The 19,600-nt window shown below is 41.7% G+C and overlaps 1 protein-coding gene across 5 annotated transcripts in view; it reads right to left on the reverse strand.

Annotated features, from left to right (window-relative positions):
* Nucleotides 1-379: 379 nt before the first annotated feature.
* The window catches only part of SYNE3 (spectrin repeat containing nuclear envelope family member 3), a 70,541-nt gene continuing 51,320 nt past the window's right edge, over nt 380-19,600 (reverse strand). For all 5 annotated transcript variants that reach the window (XM_068148858.1, XM_068148856.1, XM_068148857.1 and 2 more), the window contains one exon: nt 380-13,386. In XM_068148858.1, the coding sequence (XP_068004959.1) occupies nt 13,189-13,386 (198 nt within the window). In that variant the 3' untranslated portion in view covers nt 380-13,188. The remainder of the gene's footprint in view (nt 13,387-19,600) is intronic.

Raw genomic sequence — 19,600 nt, forward strand, 5'->3', positions numbered from 1 at the left:
CAAAAAATTCCCCTTTTGTCTTAGCCAGTTTGGGATTGAGGGAAATCCCACAGAGAGTGTCAGAGGCCAACGTGTAAGAAATCCTACTGGATCATGCTATAATTGAGTGAATTCACATTTTCTTTGGGTGTGGTAGAATTCTATTCAAACAGTGGTGCAGTCCTAGAAAACTGACATTTTCCATTAAATTTTCCAGGGCTAGAGTGAAGTAGGTACATCCAGCACAACCTCCTTCCAGTGGCACATGAGCAGAGGGGCAGGCAGCAGCAAATTTTATCCTTGCTTCATGTGTTCTGGGTGTTTATAGGTCAGCCCAAATAGTCTGATGGTGAGAAATAAGCACAGTTAAAGTGTGAAATCACACAATAGAGAATAGAAGTCCTTAAAAACTATGTGTTTATTTACTGCATTATAACAGCAACATCAAATATATATAACTTTTTTTTTGTAATGAAAATAAAGACACATGCAATAAAATATTCTGACTTTATAATACAATTTGACATCGTTCATTAGTAGCCGTGGAGCAGAGAAGAGTTACAGAGCCAGGGCTTAGGCTGAGGAATTTCCAGTTTCTTTATCCTACTTGCAAACAGCTAAGCCACATCAATATTTTGTCATCAAGGGATAAACTTTTGGAATAATGTGGCCTGATCACAGAAGATCCCAGCTCCCCTTTAACTCCCCAATGAGTCTTGCAGAATCAGACTTTTCTAACAGGAGAAAGTACTATGCTTCTGGCAAGGCTGAGTAATACAGAGCTTTTTACAGGCAAAGAGCAGAATCCTTCTGTGTTACACCACAGCCAGGGTACAAAGTAAGGTCCTCTGCTTATCAGGCATAGAGCAGACAAGGTTGTGAGTTACTCTAAGTGTTCTGAAGAAGAAAATCAGGACATTTTCTGCAATGTTTCACTGCAGCTTTCTGGATAAATCCAGAATAGCCAGGCACAGAGTGCAGAAAGCACAAAAAGTTGTCCTGAAGTCCTCAAGTGCAGCCTTTGAACTGGCTAAAAGGACTCATTCTTCCTTAGAAATGGCTTTAGTCTGTCACTGCTGTTTCACACATCATAGGCTCTCATTTTCAGTACTTCCCATGCAATAAGGTCCTAAAAGGTGTGAATAAACGATAGAAAAAGGCTCCAAAATGGCACCATTTCTGGGGTAAGTCCTCCTGACTTTCAGTTAGGACTTTTTAGGAAGTGTCATGTGACACTGCCCAGCCTTTCACAACAACGACCTGATTCCTTTATATACATACATAACACTAAGGATGACTTAGCTGTAACAATTGAAATAAAAAAATAACGTCAGCCTTTTTATGCAGCTGCATTTTCATTCCATTTCATAGAGTCGGTATACAGAAGCTTACAGCTCTTTGGGTATAGCTCTAGCAAACACAAGGATATAAATGACAACAGAGCGTTTCAAAACATTTCTGAACGCAAGCAATTGGCAGTTTAGAAAAATATGATTGTTACAGTCTTTCTGAATCCATAATTGTAAAAAGAAAGAAGTTTAAAAATAAGTTCAGCTCTTCAAAAAGTTGTGTTTTTGACTAAGAAAATAGACTGGTCCACATTTCCCTGAATAAGCCAGAAAGGTGAAGGAAAGGTCCTAGCAAGAGAAGGAGTCTGACTTGGACTTGATATCAGCTGTGATAACATGCACATGTACAGAGACAGCTGCTTGGCTCCAGTGTTGTTTACCTTAGAAACGAGCCTAATTTATCACAATGAATTTAAAAATCATAAATAACATGACAAAAGTGGAACTGGTCCCTGCAAGGCAAGTCATTATATTCATACAAGCAAGAAGTGACATCAATCCAGTTATTTTCTTGTGACAGTTAAAAGGTATTTTGTACCCAATGTTACATTGAACAGCACATGTATAAACACAGATTATTATTACAGACTCTACTATCAGCTACTATACATAAACAAGAAGAGATGTTCATGCTGTAATTGCCTCTAAAGTTTTTGTTCCACTTGAATATGAACATATACAAGAAGCTGAGGTGGAGACCCGAGTCCAAGCCAGGATTTCAACATGCGAAACGAACAGGGTTCACAGGAAGGTTTCTGATCCCCTCACCAACCCCCCACTGCCATTACCAACATTTGGAAGTGGATAGGAGCTCTGAAGAATTTAAAACCATTCACAACATGAGTTTCTCTTGTTAACAGACTTAGGTTACCTCTCTGCCCAGAAGTGGGTGATCTAATGTGGGACACACCAGTGAAATTTAGATCCGCATCAATAAACTTCCCGTTTGGGAGGACTCACGTTTTAGTTCCAGGTCACTTGTAAAAGGAGGTGGAGGTGGCAAAACATACCTCAGTCTTTGCTGATTTTTAAATTAAAAGCAGAGAATGGTTTGATTGCAGAAACTTCATTCCAGGCTGCTTTTAATAACTATTTAATACATCAGTTAAGAAGTACTTATTAATTCTGTTCTATGTGAGAGTAAACTCCTTTTTTTGGGTGCAATACATGGGAAGTTTACTCACCCTATATGGGAGTCTTAGCACATTTCTTTAAACTTTTTTCTAACTTGAAACTAAACAAAAGCACAAGCCCTAATGGAAACAAGATTGATGGAGTGTTGGTAAAGGGATCCAAGACTGTTTATAATCCAGCCTTGTGAATTAAATTGTGCCCAAGACAGCCAGTTGCTTTGAGGAGTGAGGACAGGCCCTTCTGCACTATACACTGGTTATATTGCTAGTGAATAACAGTGCAGCTTCTGGGTCTACTACCAGTTTCCAGTCTCAGTGGAGTGCTACATCTTCCAAAATGGCAGAGGCAGAAAAATGCAACACCCACATTATTGCTTGTGTAATCGCTTCACAGTGGTCCAGTGTACCCAAGTAAACAAATGAGAAAAGGGTATGTTGCTGGAAGGGAAGCTCTGAGGCAGGGCAGCTGGAGTGTGCCCTCCTGAAATCACCTGAAAGACTCAGTTAGCACAAATTAAAAGGAAAAAAAAAATGAAAATATGACACTGATCAAAAGGAATACATCTGCTGGGACAAAAATGACCATCAGTCTTGGAATAAGACAAGAGCATCTCTCTTGTCTTCCAGTCAAGCACATGCACAAAATGGAGGCTGGCATAGTTGGTACATGCAGCACCCTGATATTTTCAGGAACAGCCAGTGCTCAAGCCATAATTCCCAGCTAAAACTCTTACAGGGTCTGACCTGGGAAGGTAACAGGAAAATCATCTTGGGTGCTTTTGGCTTAGAGACTGAAGATCTAACTTCAAGCATATAAAAACTACTAAAACACATACCTCTGAACTCTTCCAGCTTCCCTATAAGACACAGTTTCTCTTAAAAGCTGCACTTGAAAGTTACATTGAAGTGGAATGTCACCTTTCTTTAAGTAGAGCAATAATTACACTCCCCATTACATAGACACACACATACAGAAATATGTACATTTGGATATATTTCATGGCAATAGAAAGCACCATACAGAGGCATTCATTCATATCTGCAGTGAAACCAAGTCTGTGGTGTTCAATGCTTATTGGACTTGACAAAAGAAAGAATTTGATTTTGAAGGCAAGAGTCAGGAAAAATAACAGCTCCTACCCCTGAATTTTAGCTGGAGGCCTCCTAGCTGAGTGCTGATGAGGGCGGGTGGCACTGCAGCCTTGTAGAATTCACCTCCCCCTTTTAAAATACAGCTTTGGATGATGGAAAAAGGATCTATAATAAATGGCTTACTATAGGGCATGACAAATGAGTTGTGAAATCACTTTCTTAAAAGCAACCTTTTCCTTTTTTTAAAATTTTCCTCCAGCTCAAGAAGAATGGGTCCTGGCTTATAAGAGTACATAAACAGCTCAAGGGCACACAACCTAGAGCATCCAGCCCCGGGCCCAGCAGTACAATGGAGCACTTACACAGGCAGTGACAATGTGAGGGTAAGAGAGCTGAAACCAGAAAATGAGCCCTCCTCACTGACTGAAGGACAACATTCTGCATGCAACTGGATTGCACATCCAAACCTGCTTACAGAGATGAAGAGAAAAGGGTCTGGTCAGGCTATGGACAATGTAAATGGCAAGGCCTTCATTATTAATTATTGTTTATTAAATGACACCTTTGCAATCCCATCTGTAGATGTGAATATTAAAAGCAGTTCCTCAGCAAACACAAGGCAGATGATGGCAGGACATGACCAAGAGGTTTGTAAGAGATGTCTGGCAAAGACCAGAGTCCCCTCAGATAGTGATGAAGGCTGTTTGACAGGGAGGGCAGCACAAACAGGCAGAGCATTTGCAGGAGAATCTGCAACTGGGGAAAAATGTATTGAATTTAAATTGATTGAACCAGGACCATTTTTTTTTCTCTACATATGGAGGAAGAACTGGCATTGGAAACAGTTATGAGAAAGGTGACAGGAATTATCAAGGGCATGGAGGAACTGTAACATGAAAAGAAGCAGAAAAGACTGGGATGATTTACTTTAGGAAGGAGACAAAGCCAAAAGAAGCAAAGAAAAAGCATGGTGCTGGATAGGATAGTGCTGGACTTTCTGCTTCCTTGGATTCAATAACTGGGGTCTAAAGAAAGAAAATCAAACAACCCTTAGCCCTCAAACAAAAGGTTTCTGATTAAAAAATGGTTCCAGGAACACCTTTTTTGCACAGCTTGTAGGAAAGATGTGGAAGTTACTGCTGTGAATAGCTGTGAAGCCAGAAAGCCAATAGCATTCAGTAAGGCACTGAACAGGCTTGTCCCCAAAATCCAGACGTTTAAAAGCAACAGCTACCATTTACTTGCAAAGGAACAGAAAGCCTCCTACTTCTGTTATGTAATGAATTGGTAATTCCTAAGGCCTGGACAGAGACCTGCATGATTATCTTTTTATCTGCAGAAGCATTTCCTGCATCTTTGCCTGAAGCATCAGTGCCTACCACCTATCATTAATCTGTCACAGAAGGGTTTGATTTAGCCATTTCTTCCGTATTTAATGAAAAGAAGTGAACACTCCCAAGACTCAAATCTCATCTAGAATGAATTACTCTCAGGGAAGCCTCCTTCCACTGTCAGGGATGTGGAATTGGACAGTGCTGACAGCCACTGTCAAAACTTTGTTTGGCAGAGCAGGATGGCAAACACACGTCTCTGTGCCATTACTCCTGGGTTCCTCTCATTATGCCAAACCTACATGTTCATCTCTTGCATCAATATATTATGCTGCCTTTCGAGACCTAATGTCTCCTGCTGCCTCCACTGGAATGTTAGACAGTCCAGAAACTTGTCCAGTTTCATCTTACCCACAGTTCACTAGGGAGGAAAGTAATGGTTAGCTCACAGATGCAATGAACTAAATCTTGCAACCACTGAAGCAGGCTAGGTAACAAAGATGCCATTTAGGCTACTGCTTGAATTGGTATATTCCTGACAGATATTAATTTTCTTTACAGATCTACTGCTATCTCTCTGGTAGACACAACTCCATATTTTAAACTGGATAGAGAAGAAGTAATAAAAAAAAAATCAGCTGTAAGATAGATTGTCATGCTACATTCAAGAATCTGTGTTTTGCCCTTGAGCAAGTGCGAAAAGAACCCACAATTCTTAAATGTACACGTGCAAGTCAAAACACCTTGTGCATAAACCACTCCACACAGGTACCCAACACCTCTGACTAGCCTTTTTGTAACATAGTATAAACAACAGATAATTGTGTTTAAATATAGCAAAATTAAGACTGGTTTCAAATTAATTGTGATGCCTGTACAAACAATGCTATCTTTACTATTTTAATAAACTGCTTTCTGAGACTTGCCAACCACTGACAGACAGATTAAGGCAATAAACTTGTAATGGCTCAGAGCAGGTCAATGACCTGAGAACTACTGAGAATGTCAGTGACAGCCCCCAGCGATTCTGGAAGAAGCTGCTGTAGTTCATTGGGCAAACGTGTCTGCAGTGGCAGACTAACAACTGACCAGCGATAGAAAAGTCTCCAGAAGCAGTTCTTAAGCCAGCTGTGTAACCTATGACCTGAAAGACTCCTATGGTGTCTGGCAAAGATATGTTTATTTGACTATTTCAATCAGCATTTCTTGAAACACAAGACTATTCCTCTGGTTTAATTTCAGTCTGTAATCTTCAGTTGTTCCAAAAGGTTTTGTTTGCTTTGGGAATCTAGCATACAGCAGCTGTATTTTTTTCTTGAGAAAAGAGGACACTGTATGCTGTTGTCGACACAGTTGCTGTACACAAACTCTTCAAATCTCATTAGTGCTAATGAGATGTGTATGCACACACATCAAAGTAAAACATTTCCTATTTAATACTGAAAAAGAGATCAGATGGAGAAAAATTCTATGGACCTAGAGCAACTGAAAAGAACATACTATTTCTGAGGGATTACCATCTGCCTAGCTAGTGATGGCCATTTTCTGGAGACATTTCTTCTGAGGTCTTCCACTACCTCAACAAAAACAGATTAAGGAGAAGTAGAAAGCCATAATAAAAAATCTAGTGATCATCAGGTGTTCTTACTAGTTGGGCTAGCAGCTTTCTCTTGAGCTCTAAATGTTTGAGTTTAGTAAGTATCTTGGTCAGGGCAGACAAGCTAGTACTTGGTAGGAATCATGAATGCTCTGGGGATTTTGTGCTAACAGGGAAATAGAATGCGTTCAATGTGTCTATCCAGAACTGAACATGTTTTTCATACAGCTTTCTGCAGAGGGCATATATAAATAATATTTAATACAATCTAAATAACTATCTGGTATCAGAAAAAGGAATATTAATAGACATGTGGCACGACAGCAATTTTCCACCTCACTGTACTGCAGTCAAGTAAAATCCTGTTGAAAGCATCTGGCTACAAAAGTAATTACAATGTATAAATTTGGCTTGCTTTCACCCCAAAGGCTGGGTTTGAAGGGTGCCTTTGGGGCTGTGCAGAATTCTTATTTTAATGCATGGGCACTGGAGTGGAGGATTTTGCCTTCAACACTGATGAGTCATTAACATGATCAATCAAATACTGGGTCCAATAGTGCAGACAAAAGAGCTCGGGGAGATGCACAAGAGCTCTGCACTGTGAACAGGCTGGGTATCACCATGCAGTACAGGGTATGTGGCCTGAACCAGATGCACAAACAATTTACAAGCTCAAACACATTCAATCTATTTTAGAGGATTTTAGCACCATTTGACAGGGGTTGGATCTGGATTAAAGGAAGGCAAGCCCTCAGTTGTGGATGCTTATCTGTTTTGTACATCCTGGGTTTTTGGCAAGGGATGTCTGAAGCCATCTGTAATGCATCTCAGATACATATAGATGTCAGACATCACGAGCTGGGAATTTCATAGGCACAAAAGTGAGGGTGTAACCCCCAAATCATGTGTGAGAAAAGATTCAGGCACAAAGAACAGTGTTCATATTTTAAGGACAATTTTGAAACATTATGATTTAGTTTGCATTTGAGGAAACCAAGCTTTGTCCAGTTTCCTGGAAATTGAACTGGGCAGTTTGTTGTCACTAGTCCAATAACTCAATTGATTAATACTTAAACACACACTTCCAGGAATCAGTATTAGAAGCTTCTCCAAAAAAAACCACATGAGAATAAAAAATGAAAGTAAATTTTGGATTTACATTTCAAGCTCACTTCTGTGATTTGTAAAAGAATTCTTTCCTTCTTAGAAAAATGTCACACCTGTGTTGGAGAGGTAAGGTCAATGGCATCATGGAAAAGAGAAATTCTTCTGAGTGAGTTGAACAGCAAAATCCTGTGCTTCAGATAGTTTCCATTGCAAAGAAGTAGAAAGATTCATCAGTTAGGTGAGATATTTAGATTACTTAAATTAGTGAGAATGGATTTGCTTAGATGCAAAGGAAAAACTTCCAAGATTAGTGACAAGGGACTTACAGAATAAATTGAATGCAAACCCAGCAGCAAAAGTGTGTTTCTAATTTAGTGTTTATTTTAAAGCTGGCACAACACTGAAAAATCAAAGTGATGATGCAGTTCTTCTGTTATGGTCTTCTGTGTAGAAATTTTTTTCCCCAGCTGCATACTCCTGTGGTGTCAAATGCATTTGTGAACCCATAAAAATCATCCAGATCAGAAAGAGTGGGCAGAAAGAAATCAGATCTGAGATTTTTGTGCTTTCATAGAAAAAAACCCCAACAACTTATCTCCCTACAGATTTTATCTTCTGGTTATATTTTCTTCATTATTTTTACTTTCTGTCTGACACTTTACTTTCATTACCTGGAACAGCTCAGCAAAACTCAGAGAAGTGCAATGAAGCTACACCACAGAAAAGTGCAAGCACAAGCATCCCCATACACAACCACAGAGGGGTTTTCTAACTGTCTCTCTTCTCCCATACTTCTACTGCAGTAGTTAATTTAAAATGGAGATGTGTGATGATTAGCTCCTCACTGCACAGCCACAAGGGTTTCTTCCCTCAGGGCTGGCAGCAGTTTTTAGCAGAACATTACAGGAATGTGCATGACTCCTGAACAGCTAATCAGAGGACAGAAAGAGGTTATGTCTTCTACTACCAGAAAGAACTGTTGCAAAGGAAGAATTATTTAGCTGCATTCTCTGAATTATAGCTCTTCTCCATCTGACTCCATCATGAAAGAAATCTCAAGCCTTATCTTCCTTTGCTTCTCATGTAGTGTGAATGTCTTACTGCTCAGTGTGCATCCTCTCTCCTCACCTTTCTGCTTGCAGCTCCCATCTGCTCACTAGAGCTATTCTGCTACCTCCCAAGACTCACGTTTTAATCTGCACCATTTAAGTTTCCTCCTTACACTTTTCTTTGCACTCTACCTGAATGCCTTCACCATCTCCATTCTCTTTCCTCTGATTTCCACTCTTCACTTCTAGCAGAGTTTTGGCATTTTTCACAGAATCACAGAATGTTAGGGGTTGAAAGGGACCTCAAAAATCATCTAGTCCAACGGCCCTGCCAGAGCAGGATCACCTAGTGCAGGTCACACAGAAATGTGTACAGGCAGGTTTTAATTATCTCCACAGAAGACTCCACAACCTCTCAGGGCAGCACGTTCCAGCGTTTTGTCACCCTAGAGGCTGATGCTTCCTTGTTGGCTGCTACTACCTCAGGAGTCCCTGACTCATTTCTGTACTTTGGCTTCACTGTTGTATCCCCAGCATGCTTCAGGACCACAGGCTGAAGGCCCTTACTAGTTCCCCATCCCGCCAGCCCTAGTGTGTTCTCCTACAGCTTGTCACATAAAAGCCTGATACTAGTATGCCCCTCCTCCTTCACACCTAGTTTAAAGCCCCGTCAATCAGACCTACAATCTCCTAGGTGAAGACCAGACAAAGGGTCTCACATTTTTATGTCAATGACCTCTTTTGATTGCTCTTGGTCTTACCTTCTCTCCACTTGTGCAGAAGATCAACAATAGGTAATAGCCCAAGGAATGCACTAGGCTAGAAAGTTTCCTAGTAAGATCCCAAATTCAAGTTCCAGGAAGATAGCATACCTCTCTCTGAGAATGGTCTACCCAACACTGGACACTGTTGCCCTCAGAAGGGAGTCACCTATGACTATGATCCTTCTTTTTACCCCTTGTGGATGACATTATTATAGGAGCAGCAGGCCTTTTGAACGTGGACATGCCTCTGGTGTGGGTTCCCCATCATCCACATATTCATTTGGCTTGTCTTTTCCAACCAGAGTCTCATAGCTGTTTTTTAGTGGCTGCCTTACCTTTTTTAGGTCCCTGGAAGCATGTCCATCTTTGTCATTCCTGTCATTGTTTGACTGCTCCTGAGAGTCCAGAGCCCCATGCCTGTTATGTACGGACAAGTGGGAATTTGTGGGAGGCTGCAGTGGGAGTTGCCTGCTTTGCTGTGCAGGGACCTGTTTCTATTCCCCCTCATTGTGAGCTCTAACTGATGGTTGAATCTGCTTTGGATAAAGCAGAGTGTGATTCTACTGGCCTCTCTCTCACACTGATACTTCTCAGCCTGCTCACCTGTTCTTGGAGTTCTGTTACCAAGCAGATGAGCTCCTCTACCTGGGCACATCTCCTGCATGTGATCTCTGTGCTGCCAGTCAGCCTCACCTCCGTGCCTGGAAAGATCATGAGATCATGGAGCAGGTCCTCCTGAAAGATCTGCTAAGGCATATGGAAAATGAAGAAGAGGTGATTGGTGTTAACCAACATGGCTTCACCATGGGCAAATCATGCCTCATGAACTTGGTGGCTTTCTATGATGGAATAACAGCACCAGTGGATAAGGGAAGAGCAACTGATGTCATCTACCTGGACTTGTGTAAAGCGATTGACACTGTCCTGCATGGTATCTTGGTCACCAAGTTGGAAAAGTATGGACTTGAAAGATAGACCACTCGCTGGATAAGGAATTGGCTGGATGGCTGCACTCAGAGTTGTATTCAATGGCTCAATGTCCAAATGGAGACCAGTGACAAGTGGTGTCCCTCAGGGGTCAGTAGTGGGACCGGTGCTGTTTAACATCTTTGTCAGTGTTACAGACAGTGGGATGGAGTGCACCCTCAGCAAGTTTGTGGATAACACTAAGTTGTGTGGTCTGGTTGACACGCTGGAGGAAAGGAATACCATCCAGAGGGGCTTGGACAGGCTTGAGACGTGGGCCCAGGACAACCTCATAAAGTTCAACAAGGACAAATGCAAGATCCTACACCTGGGTCAGGACAATCTCAAGCACAAATACAGGTGGGGTGAGGAGTGGGTCAAGAGCAGTCTTGAGGAGAAGGACTTGGGGGTGTCAGTTGATGAAAAACTCAACATGAGTTGGCAATGTGAGCTTGCAGCCCAGAAGGACAACTGTGTCCTTGGGCTGTATCAAAAGAAGTATGACCAACAGAACAAGATAAGTGATTCTCCCCCTCTATTCTGCTCCCATAAGACCCTATGGGGAGTACTGCATTGCTGAAAATATGACATCCCAGCATAAGATGGAAATCAAACTGCTCAAGCAGGTCCAGAGGAGAGCCACAAAAATGGTCAGAGGGCTGGAGCACCTCCCTTATGGGGACAGGCTATGAGAGTTGGGGCTGTTCAGACTGGAGAAAAGAAGGCTCCAGGGAGACCTTATAGTGGCCTTCCAGTACCTGAAGGAGGCCTAAAAGAAAGCAGAAATGAGACTTTTGACCAGTGTTTGTTGTGATAGGATAAGAGGGAATGGCTTTAAGCTTAAGGAGGGAAGATTTAGATTGGATACTAGAAAAATTCTGTACAGTAAGGGTGGTGAGACACTGGAACTGGTTGCCCAGGGAAGTTGTGGATGCCCCCTCCCTGGAGGTGTTCAAGGCCAGGCTGGATGAGGCTTTGAGAACCTGGTCTAGTGGAAGGTGTTCCAGCCCATGGCAGGAGGGTTGGAACTAGATGATATTTAAGGGCTCTTCCAATCCAAACCATTCTATGTTTCTTTGATTCCTCCACAGAGCCTGTACTCTTGTCCTCTTTGTTCACTGTAACTCCTTTCATAAGGTTGTATAAACGGACACCTCACTTCTCCATCTTTAGCTAGTCCTCTTTCAGCTCTACCTGTCTCATTTTGTGCCTATAATGGGCTCCTTGCAGCCATACCTCCCTGTTCTACCTGAATTTGCCTTTTTTAGCAACACTTGCACTGTTTTGTTAATGTTTGACTTCTTTCAGTCCCTCAGCTACCAAATTATTTACCAGCCAAACAGATTAAATATTATTTTAGAACTTATGTGGAAAGCAACACTGAGTACACCATGCTGGTACCCAGAAGACAAGTTCCTCCCACAACATAGCCAAGATGGAAAAAAATAATTATTTATTTGGTTAAGTTCTTGTTGCCTGATAACTACTGAGGCCAAAAAGATGAGACAGTAAAAGATAGCTCCCAGAAATGGAACATTTTAGAAATTATCTTTTCTCTCATGAGTCAATTAGATAAAACACCACTAAGAATGGTTTCACCACAGTGAAGTGAAAGTTGTTTTATATTAAAAGGCAATATTAGCACATACATTTGAAAACTTCATGGATTAGGCATGAGGTTAGTTAAATAAATGAGCATTTGCCATCCTCTTAGAGTTTAAACTACACAGAAATCTAGACCTGACTGTCTTTAATATAATCAGTTTATATCTGTTTAAAAAACCATTGATATAAAAACATCATAGGATTATTAAAATACTTCTCACTTTTGCTTCACTAACACTGAGCCAGGCTGTATCTCACTGTTCAGCCTTTATGAGCTATTACCAAATGCTTCTTTATGAAGTATAAATAAAAAAAAGCTAAGCAACAAACAACAACAAATAAAATCCCATAAACAAAAGACCTCCACTGCTTTTAAAATACAAAACCATGGATATGACACTTTGTTCAGTGCTCACAAATTTGTTCACAAAATTGTGACTTGATTTTACAAGCTCTCCTGCTACAGAGATGTTAAAAAAAACCAAACAATCTCTCTTCCCAGCTTTTTTCCTACTGTATTCTACCTGTCCTGATTCAAATGGGCTGGAGAACACAGCAACTGGGAAACAGACCCAGTGAAAAATAAGAACAAGAGGATGCCCACCCCCACTCCTTCTGAAGTTAGTGGAAACATTTCCATTACCTTCTGCAAGCTTTGCATCCAGATAACAAAAAGAACAGCTCAAGATTTCAAACAGAATAGTCTCATTTTTCCTTGGACTGAATGTCAACCACTGGAATCATCAAAAATGATTTTACTTTACCTGCTTTCCAGGTTGCACTCTGCTGCATGTTTGTGTCTTTTCATACTTGCCCTAACTGTGGTTGTAAACAACAAGAATCTGATTTTTTAAATCATGCAAATAACACCGCAACAACATCATTATTTGGTGCCTTGCTGAGAGCTGGTAGAGAGAGAGAAACATTGGAGGATTATCCTTAAACAGTGGATGAGTGGATGGTGGATGCTAGTTTGACCACAGATATGCATTTTTATATATATACACATACATACACAATCTCTATATACACATTATAAATAACAAAATATTGTTAAAATATTTATTTTGCTCAAATATCTGGTTCAAGTGGACTAACCTTATGTTGCATTTATGTGACCTACCCAGTTGATGGCCTTGTTAGAAGTCCTAAAGCCTACAATACTTGTAGTTGTAAAAAACAAAGCATTTCTGTAACTTCATGCCACATGAGGAAGTTAGGTTGGAGGTGGGCGCTCGTATCTCAGCATCAGGTTGAAGGACCGAGCAAAGTTGTTGGCCAGTGTGCAGCTGTGGGTGTCCTCTGCCAGGGGTAGGATGAAAGCCAGAAACAGCAAGAGCAAAAGCAGTAGTTGCAATGGTAGTGCTACCCAGCATACTCGACGCAGGAATGAGCACACACTTCCAGGGCGCTTCTGAAAAACACAAAACCAAAATGCAGCTCATAAAAACCAGACCTGGGGAGGTGTATTTCAAACATACCAAGCTGCCAGGCAGAGCAGGAGAACAACCCATGTTATCTTTGCCCTGGGATCCAGCCTGGGTGTTTTGTATGCTGCAGCTGACTGAAGGTGGTGCTTTAATGTCTTCTAGGAGAATATTTCACTTTTCAAGAATTCACTACTGCAAACTGTTGTCTTCTACTAGAAAAATCAATGCTGACTTTCTAGCAGAAGAAAACAACTGCCTCCAAGTCCATTTTCAAGTTACAAAGTGGTGGGTACAAATACTCATGTCAAAGTTGCCAACTGCATCCACATAAACAAGCTATCCACTGAATAGACAGTGAGGTGGATTGAAAACTGGCTTTAAGACAGAGCTCAGAGGGTTGTGGTCCGTGGCAAAAAGTCTAGTTGGATGTCTGTAACAAGTGGTGTCCCCCAGGGGTCAATACTGGGGCCAGTCCTGTTCAATGTATTTATCAATAACCTGGATTAAGGGATAGAGTGCACTTTCAGCAAGCTTGCTGATGACACAAAACTGAGCGGCATGGCTGACACACCAGAAGGCTGTGCTGACATCCAGCACAACCTGGACAGGCTGGAGAGTTAAGGTACAGAGTAACCTAAGGAAAAGACCTGGGAGTCCTGGGGGACAACAGGATCACCATGACTCAGCAATAGGCTCTTGTGACCAGGAAAGCCAATGGTATCCTGAAACGAATCAAGAAGAGTGTGGTAAGCAGGTCAAGGGAAGTTCTCCTCCCCCTCTATTCTGCCCTGGTGAGGGCTCATCTGGAGTAGTGTCCTGTTCTGGGCTCTCAGGTGGAAGGACAGGGAATTGCTTGACAAACAAAGGGCTACTAAGATGAACATCTTACAAAGAAAGGCTGATGGACTTAGGGCTTTTTAGCCTGGAGAGAAGGATGAGGGGGGATCTTATCAGTGCTTGCAAATACTTATAGGGTGGGTGTCAGGAGGATGGAGCCAGTCTTTTTTGCAGTGGTGTCCAGCAACAGGACGTGAGGTGATGTGGAAAAACATAGGAAGTTCAATCAAAACATGAGAAGGAACTTCTTTACATTGAGGGTAAAGAAGTGGAGCACTGGAACAGGCTCCTCAGAGAGGTGGTGTAGTCGTCATCTCTGGAGTCATTCAGAGCCCACGTGGATGCCTTTCTGTGCAACCTACCCCAGATGAACTTGCTCTGGCAGACGGCTTGGACTAGGTGATCTCCAGAGGTCCCTCCCAACCTCTGACATTCATTCTCTCATTCTGTGAACTGGTCTCTACGGTTAGCAAACTACATAGAAGGTCTGCATTAGCACCTCTTCTGTCAGTAAAATTAGAGTGCTGATGGCTGGAAGAGAGAAGCCAGCCTTCTCTCTCAGCAGCAAGGAGCTTTGTTTGAAGCTCATCCAGCTCACAGTCTTCTACTGCAAAGTGTTCTTTGGATGCTGATTTTGAGGTCTACGAGGCTGGAGGTCAGAAAAAAGACTCTATGGTAGAGCTTGCCTCAATACCTCTAATGTTCTATTAGGACCATCTTAAATTTTTATGTGATGTAAGAGAATGAAAGAACAAAATACTAACAGTGAAGAAGAAATGAAAGTCACATTTATTGCTGAGAAGCAACAAGAGGGACACACAAAGTGTGTGTAAAGTAGTGCAAATTTAGAGTAGCTCAGTTAACTTCATTAATTTAATCTGGGTTAGCATGACCAGGAGAGAACATATCTGGGGCTTCCAGAATTCTGAAAAGATGAATTAGGAAGTGAGATCTCCACTGACAAGGTTGCTGAATATCTCCTGCCAATGATCTGAACTACAAAAAAAACCCCAAAAACTGAACTATGAAAAAAATAATAGAAAAACCAAAGTACCAAGTCAACTATCTGTAAGGGAGCCCTGAAAAAGAGGACTCAATAAATCCATTAATTTCATCAAACAGAGATTTGCACCAAGAACACAGAAATAACAATGTGGCTACAACATTAGGTACCAACCTACATTACAAACACCAGTGTAGAACATGCACTACAGTATGATTCTTGTGTTCCATAGGAGGAGGTTAATTTATTGTGTTAAAGCCTGAGGTGATATCAGTGCTTCAGCAAAATTAGGGATTCTGGCCTCTGATGGATACTTGAGTTAACTGACAGTGTCTCACTACAGCACTCCCATGAATAGTCTGTGGGAAACTCAAGCAGCAAAGATAAGGAGCAGAATGATGGTAGAGAAAGGTAATTACATCATTTGCTGTTTCTTAACGATCTGTTCTACTGCTTTCTGAATTTCCCAGTCTCTGGCATCTCTATGTAAATGTTTACAGATTTAATTATGAGGGCAAATATATAGCTGTAGTTACAGATCATAAGACAGTTGTGCTGTGAATTCCTTCTGTTGCAGCTGGTTTGCTTCCCTTATGTTGAATGGCTGATGAGATTTAATTCCTGTGTCAGGCAGATGTAGAAGCAGCAGATCAATAGCTGCTTGCTCTATCATTTCTAGCCTGCAGTAAATGAGTTGCAGCTTGCTTGCTGTGCCCAGGTCCTTGGACACTGGAACTGTCAGTAGCTAGTGGGCAGTGAGTTTCAATGACTCGCATCAGGTTGCAAGTGAGACTCTGACTTTAAGTGCCCTTGGGCAACTTCCATGGGTGCATTTATTCTTACCCTCAAAATCAAAGCTTCACCAACCTGGCTGCATTGCAGAACTCACTTGCTCCTACTGACCTTTACTCAAATAGGAGCTGAAGTAGCAGGGGTAAGCAGCTGTACTAATGGGACTTTTCCTTCTCTAGTTCTGGAGCCCAGACCTGAAAATCCTTCTTCTCCCCTGAAATTCATCAGTCTATGGGCTGAAAAAAAATCTATAGGGCTTCTGTATTTATAGTCAATGCTAAACCAGTTACAGGGAAAAGCAGCAGCCACAGCGCTTGGTCAGAGCTTTCTGGCCTTGGTTTACAAAACAGCCACTCCTGGGTGTAATCAGTATAAACCAATGTGTTTATACTGTGTTCAGCTGTCACAGTTCTTTCTGTTTTCATAGACCATTTCACATTCTAACTGCATCCATATTATGCAGCAACATGACAACTACAGTATTCCATCTATAGGGGAAAAAAGCCTTTTCCAGGTTCCAGAAGCCATGGACAAGTTTGTTTAGGAAAGATGGTGAGTTGCTGGAACATGTCCAGAGAAGGGCAACAAAGCTGGGGAGGGGTTTGGAGCACAAGCCCTATGAGGAGAGGCTGAGGGAGCTGGGGCTGCTTAGCCTGGAGAAGAGAAGGCTCAGAGGAAACCTCATTGCTGTCTACAACTACCTGAAGGAAGGTTGTAGCCAGGTGGGGTTTGGTCTCTTCTTCCAGGCAACCAGCATCAGAACAAGAGGACACAGTCTCAAGCTGTGCCAGGGGAGGTTTAGGCTGGATGTTAGGAAGAAGTTCTTCACAGAAGGAGTGATTGGTCATTGGAATGGGCTGCCCAGGGAGGTGGTGGAGTCACCATCCCTGGAGGTGTTTAGGAAGAGACTGGATGGGGTGCTTGGTGCCATGGTTTAGTTGATTAGATAGTGTTGGGTGATAGGTTGGACTTGATGATCTCAAAGGTCTTTTCCAACCTGGTTAATTCTATTCTATTCCATTAGTAAATGCAGTTCTTTTGGTGGAAGATCAGATTAAAGATACCTCTGCCCTGGGACAATTCAAACCACGCTCTTTATTCTACCAAGATGTAGTAAGATTTAATGCTGATGTTGTTAAAGGGTAGGGTCTTCAGACTGACTGTTCAATAGTTCATTACGGCTGGAAGGCACAAACTAGAACTGGGAATCAGAAGCCCAGCTCTCACTGACATGGTTTTGAGAAGGACTGGCAGTCTTCCCAGCAGCACCTAAATCTTTAGCTTTACAGCTGTCAGTCCTTTAGCATTAGTTTTGAAAGCTACTTCAATCTGAAACTATTCTTTCATTGTCTCACTGGCTGCAAGACCTGTCATTCCATTTATCTCCCTCTGCCTATAAACTGGTGGGAAATAGCTGGCTTTTCCAGATGTATCTCATCTGTGTTGCTGCCACAGCCCAGGAGCAGGTGTCTCATCCTCACTCTGGTTTGCCCTTGGCTTCTTGGACAATTAGTCACTCATGTTTTTCCAACTTCAGTTTTTTTACTGATCCAGCATTTGATTCAGAGGGGGTCACTGACTGCCCTGATCTCTAAAACAAAATCTGTTAATGCAACTCTAGGAAGTTGGATGAGACTGAAATATTATTGAGTACTTTTTTTTTTTTTTTTAGACCTACTGGAAGGAGCTGTAAAATAATATTGCCTTTCAAAGCTTATCCTCAAGAAAGAAAGAATGAATGTGAAATGGCTTTATTAACCTAATGCTAGCTCTCCTGGGAGCTTTCTCCAGGGTAACGTATTCAGGCTAAGCATACTATATTCCAACATTAGAAAAATCAGTACAGGGACATTTGCCTGGGGGCAGAACTTCAGAGAAGGAGAAGTATTTTATCTACTACTTCTCTCCCACCTGCTTGCTGGGTCTGTAGGCATTTGTGTTTGATGAACTTAGGTCTTTGCTGCCCAGCTTCTTCGTTTTATCATATGGTAAGGTCAGAATCTTGTATTTCTGACTCCATTTGTTGCCATGGGAATGACTCTGCTACCACAAGCATGGTGTTATGATGTCTCTGCGGGACTGCAGATGAGGCGCACGAGGTTTGGTGCTTTCAGCAAATTTGCAGTGATAAGCCCTTAATATATAAGGGCCCTAACCTGTACACACTGAAATCCATGGGAGATTTACCATTAACTTCAGCGTCTGCAACAAGATTACGTACAGAGACAACTAAATAAAGTCAAGATTGGGAACTACTTATTCATGCAGCTCAGCAGATACCTTTACAAATGGATTCATTACTTATATGCTCAGGTTCTGGTATTGCGTACATGAAACCTACATTAGCTCTGTTGGTTTGTGCATGCTGGAACAATTAGTGGTAAGATTTGAGTTTCAATTATTTTGGGCAATTCTGCTACAGGTGTTAGAAGGGATTGAAAATTTTGGAGGAGACACAGTAACTTTTAATAGGAGAGATGATACAGTTGGGAAAACAGGGAAAGTTTTGAGCACTAACTCGCTCTTCAAGTGTGCAAAAAAGAAGCATTTCAATTTCACTAAGTCAAGGCATTTTTTTAGGTCTGTGCTGTGAGAAGGAGAAGCTTTAGTGCTGTGGTGATCTGAGATTATGGAACCAACAGGGAATTCAGGAGGCCAAGGTTCAAACCCCTGCTGTGCTAGGTTCAGAGTGATCAAGGCTGTATGAGTCTACTTGGAGTCAGGACCATGCTCCCAGCCCTTTAGCACATCATTTGGGGTTAGAAAAGGACAGTCTAGGACAGGTCCACCTTTGCAAAAGACAGTTTGAACATTTAATTTCTCTATGAGATCAAAGGTGGGAAACACAACCCTTGCTACACAGTGGAATTCCCCTTCCCTAATGACTCCAGCTACTTGCATCAGTGCAACTACTACCCAGCACCCACAGTATCTGCAGTGTGTGTGTCAGATTTAGGCTCCACAACATATTCTGAAATAAAATCTTCCTCTGAGGAAAGCTGGCAAAGCTCCAGTGAAGTCAACAGAACTTTAATTTCCACCATCTTAGAATAACAGCTGGAATACCGGGGTATCAAGCCAAAGTGTCAGAGACATTTTTGAAACACACATGGAAAAGGAATAGGTCGATATTTAAAAAGAAAATATACTTTTAAAGTTCACCATCAAGGATGAACATTCTCCCTCAAAACAGCAGGACAAGCAAGGACTGTCAAGGGATAGAAGGCTGTGTTTTGTGTAATGTTAAATGCATGCTTGTTACTAAATGAACTGCACTGGCTGTGAACATTCACATTTGTACTTGATTCACATTGAGGCATTTGAATGACAAGCATTGGTTTAGATCTAGGGAGTCCTCAGCACTTAAATCTGTTTGCAGTTAATAACTCCTGACCAAACGCACTGTGAAAAAGGACTTGGATGGGATACAGCAGAAAAGCACTTTAGAACTTGCTACATAATATTCCTGTGTAAATTGCTGAAGTGTTTTACTAAAAATCAGTGCACTCCCTGGTTTGCCATTGACCACATTCCAGGATATATGAAAACACGCAGTTAATCTAGCT

This window comes from Melanerpes formicivorus, unplaced genomic scaffold, assembly GCF_026170545.1.
Source record: "Melanerpes formicivorus ecotype bairdi unplaced genomic scaffold, bMelFor1.0.p_v2 SCAF_17, whole genome shotgun sequence".
Classification (NCBI taxonomy): domain Eukaryota; kingdom Metazoa; phylum Chordata; class Aves; order Piciformes; family Picidae; genus Melanerpes; species Melanerpes formicivorus.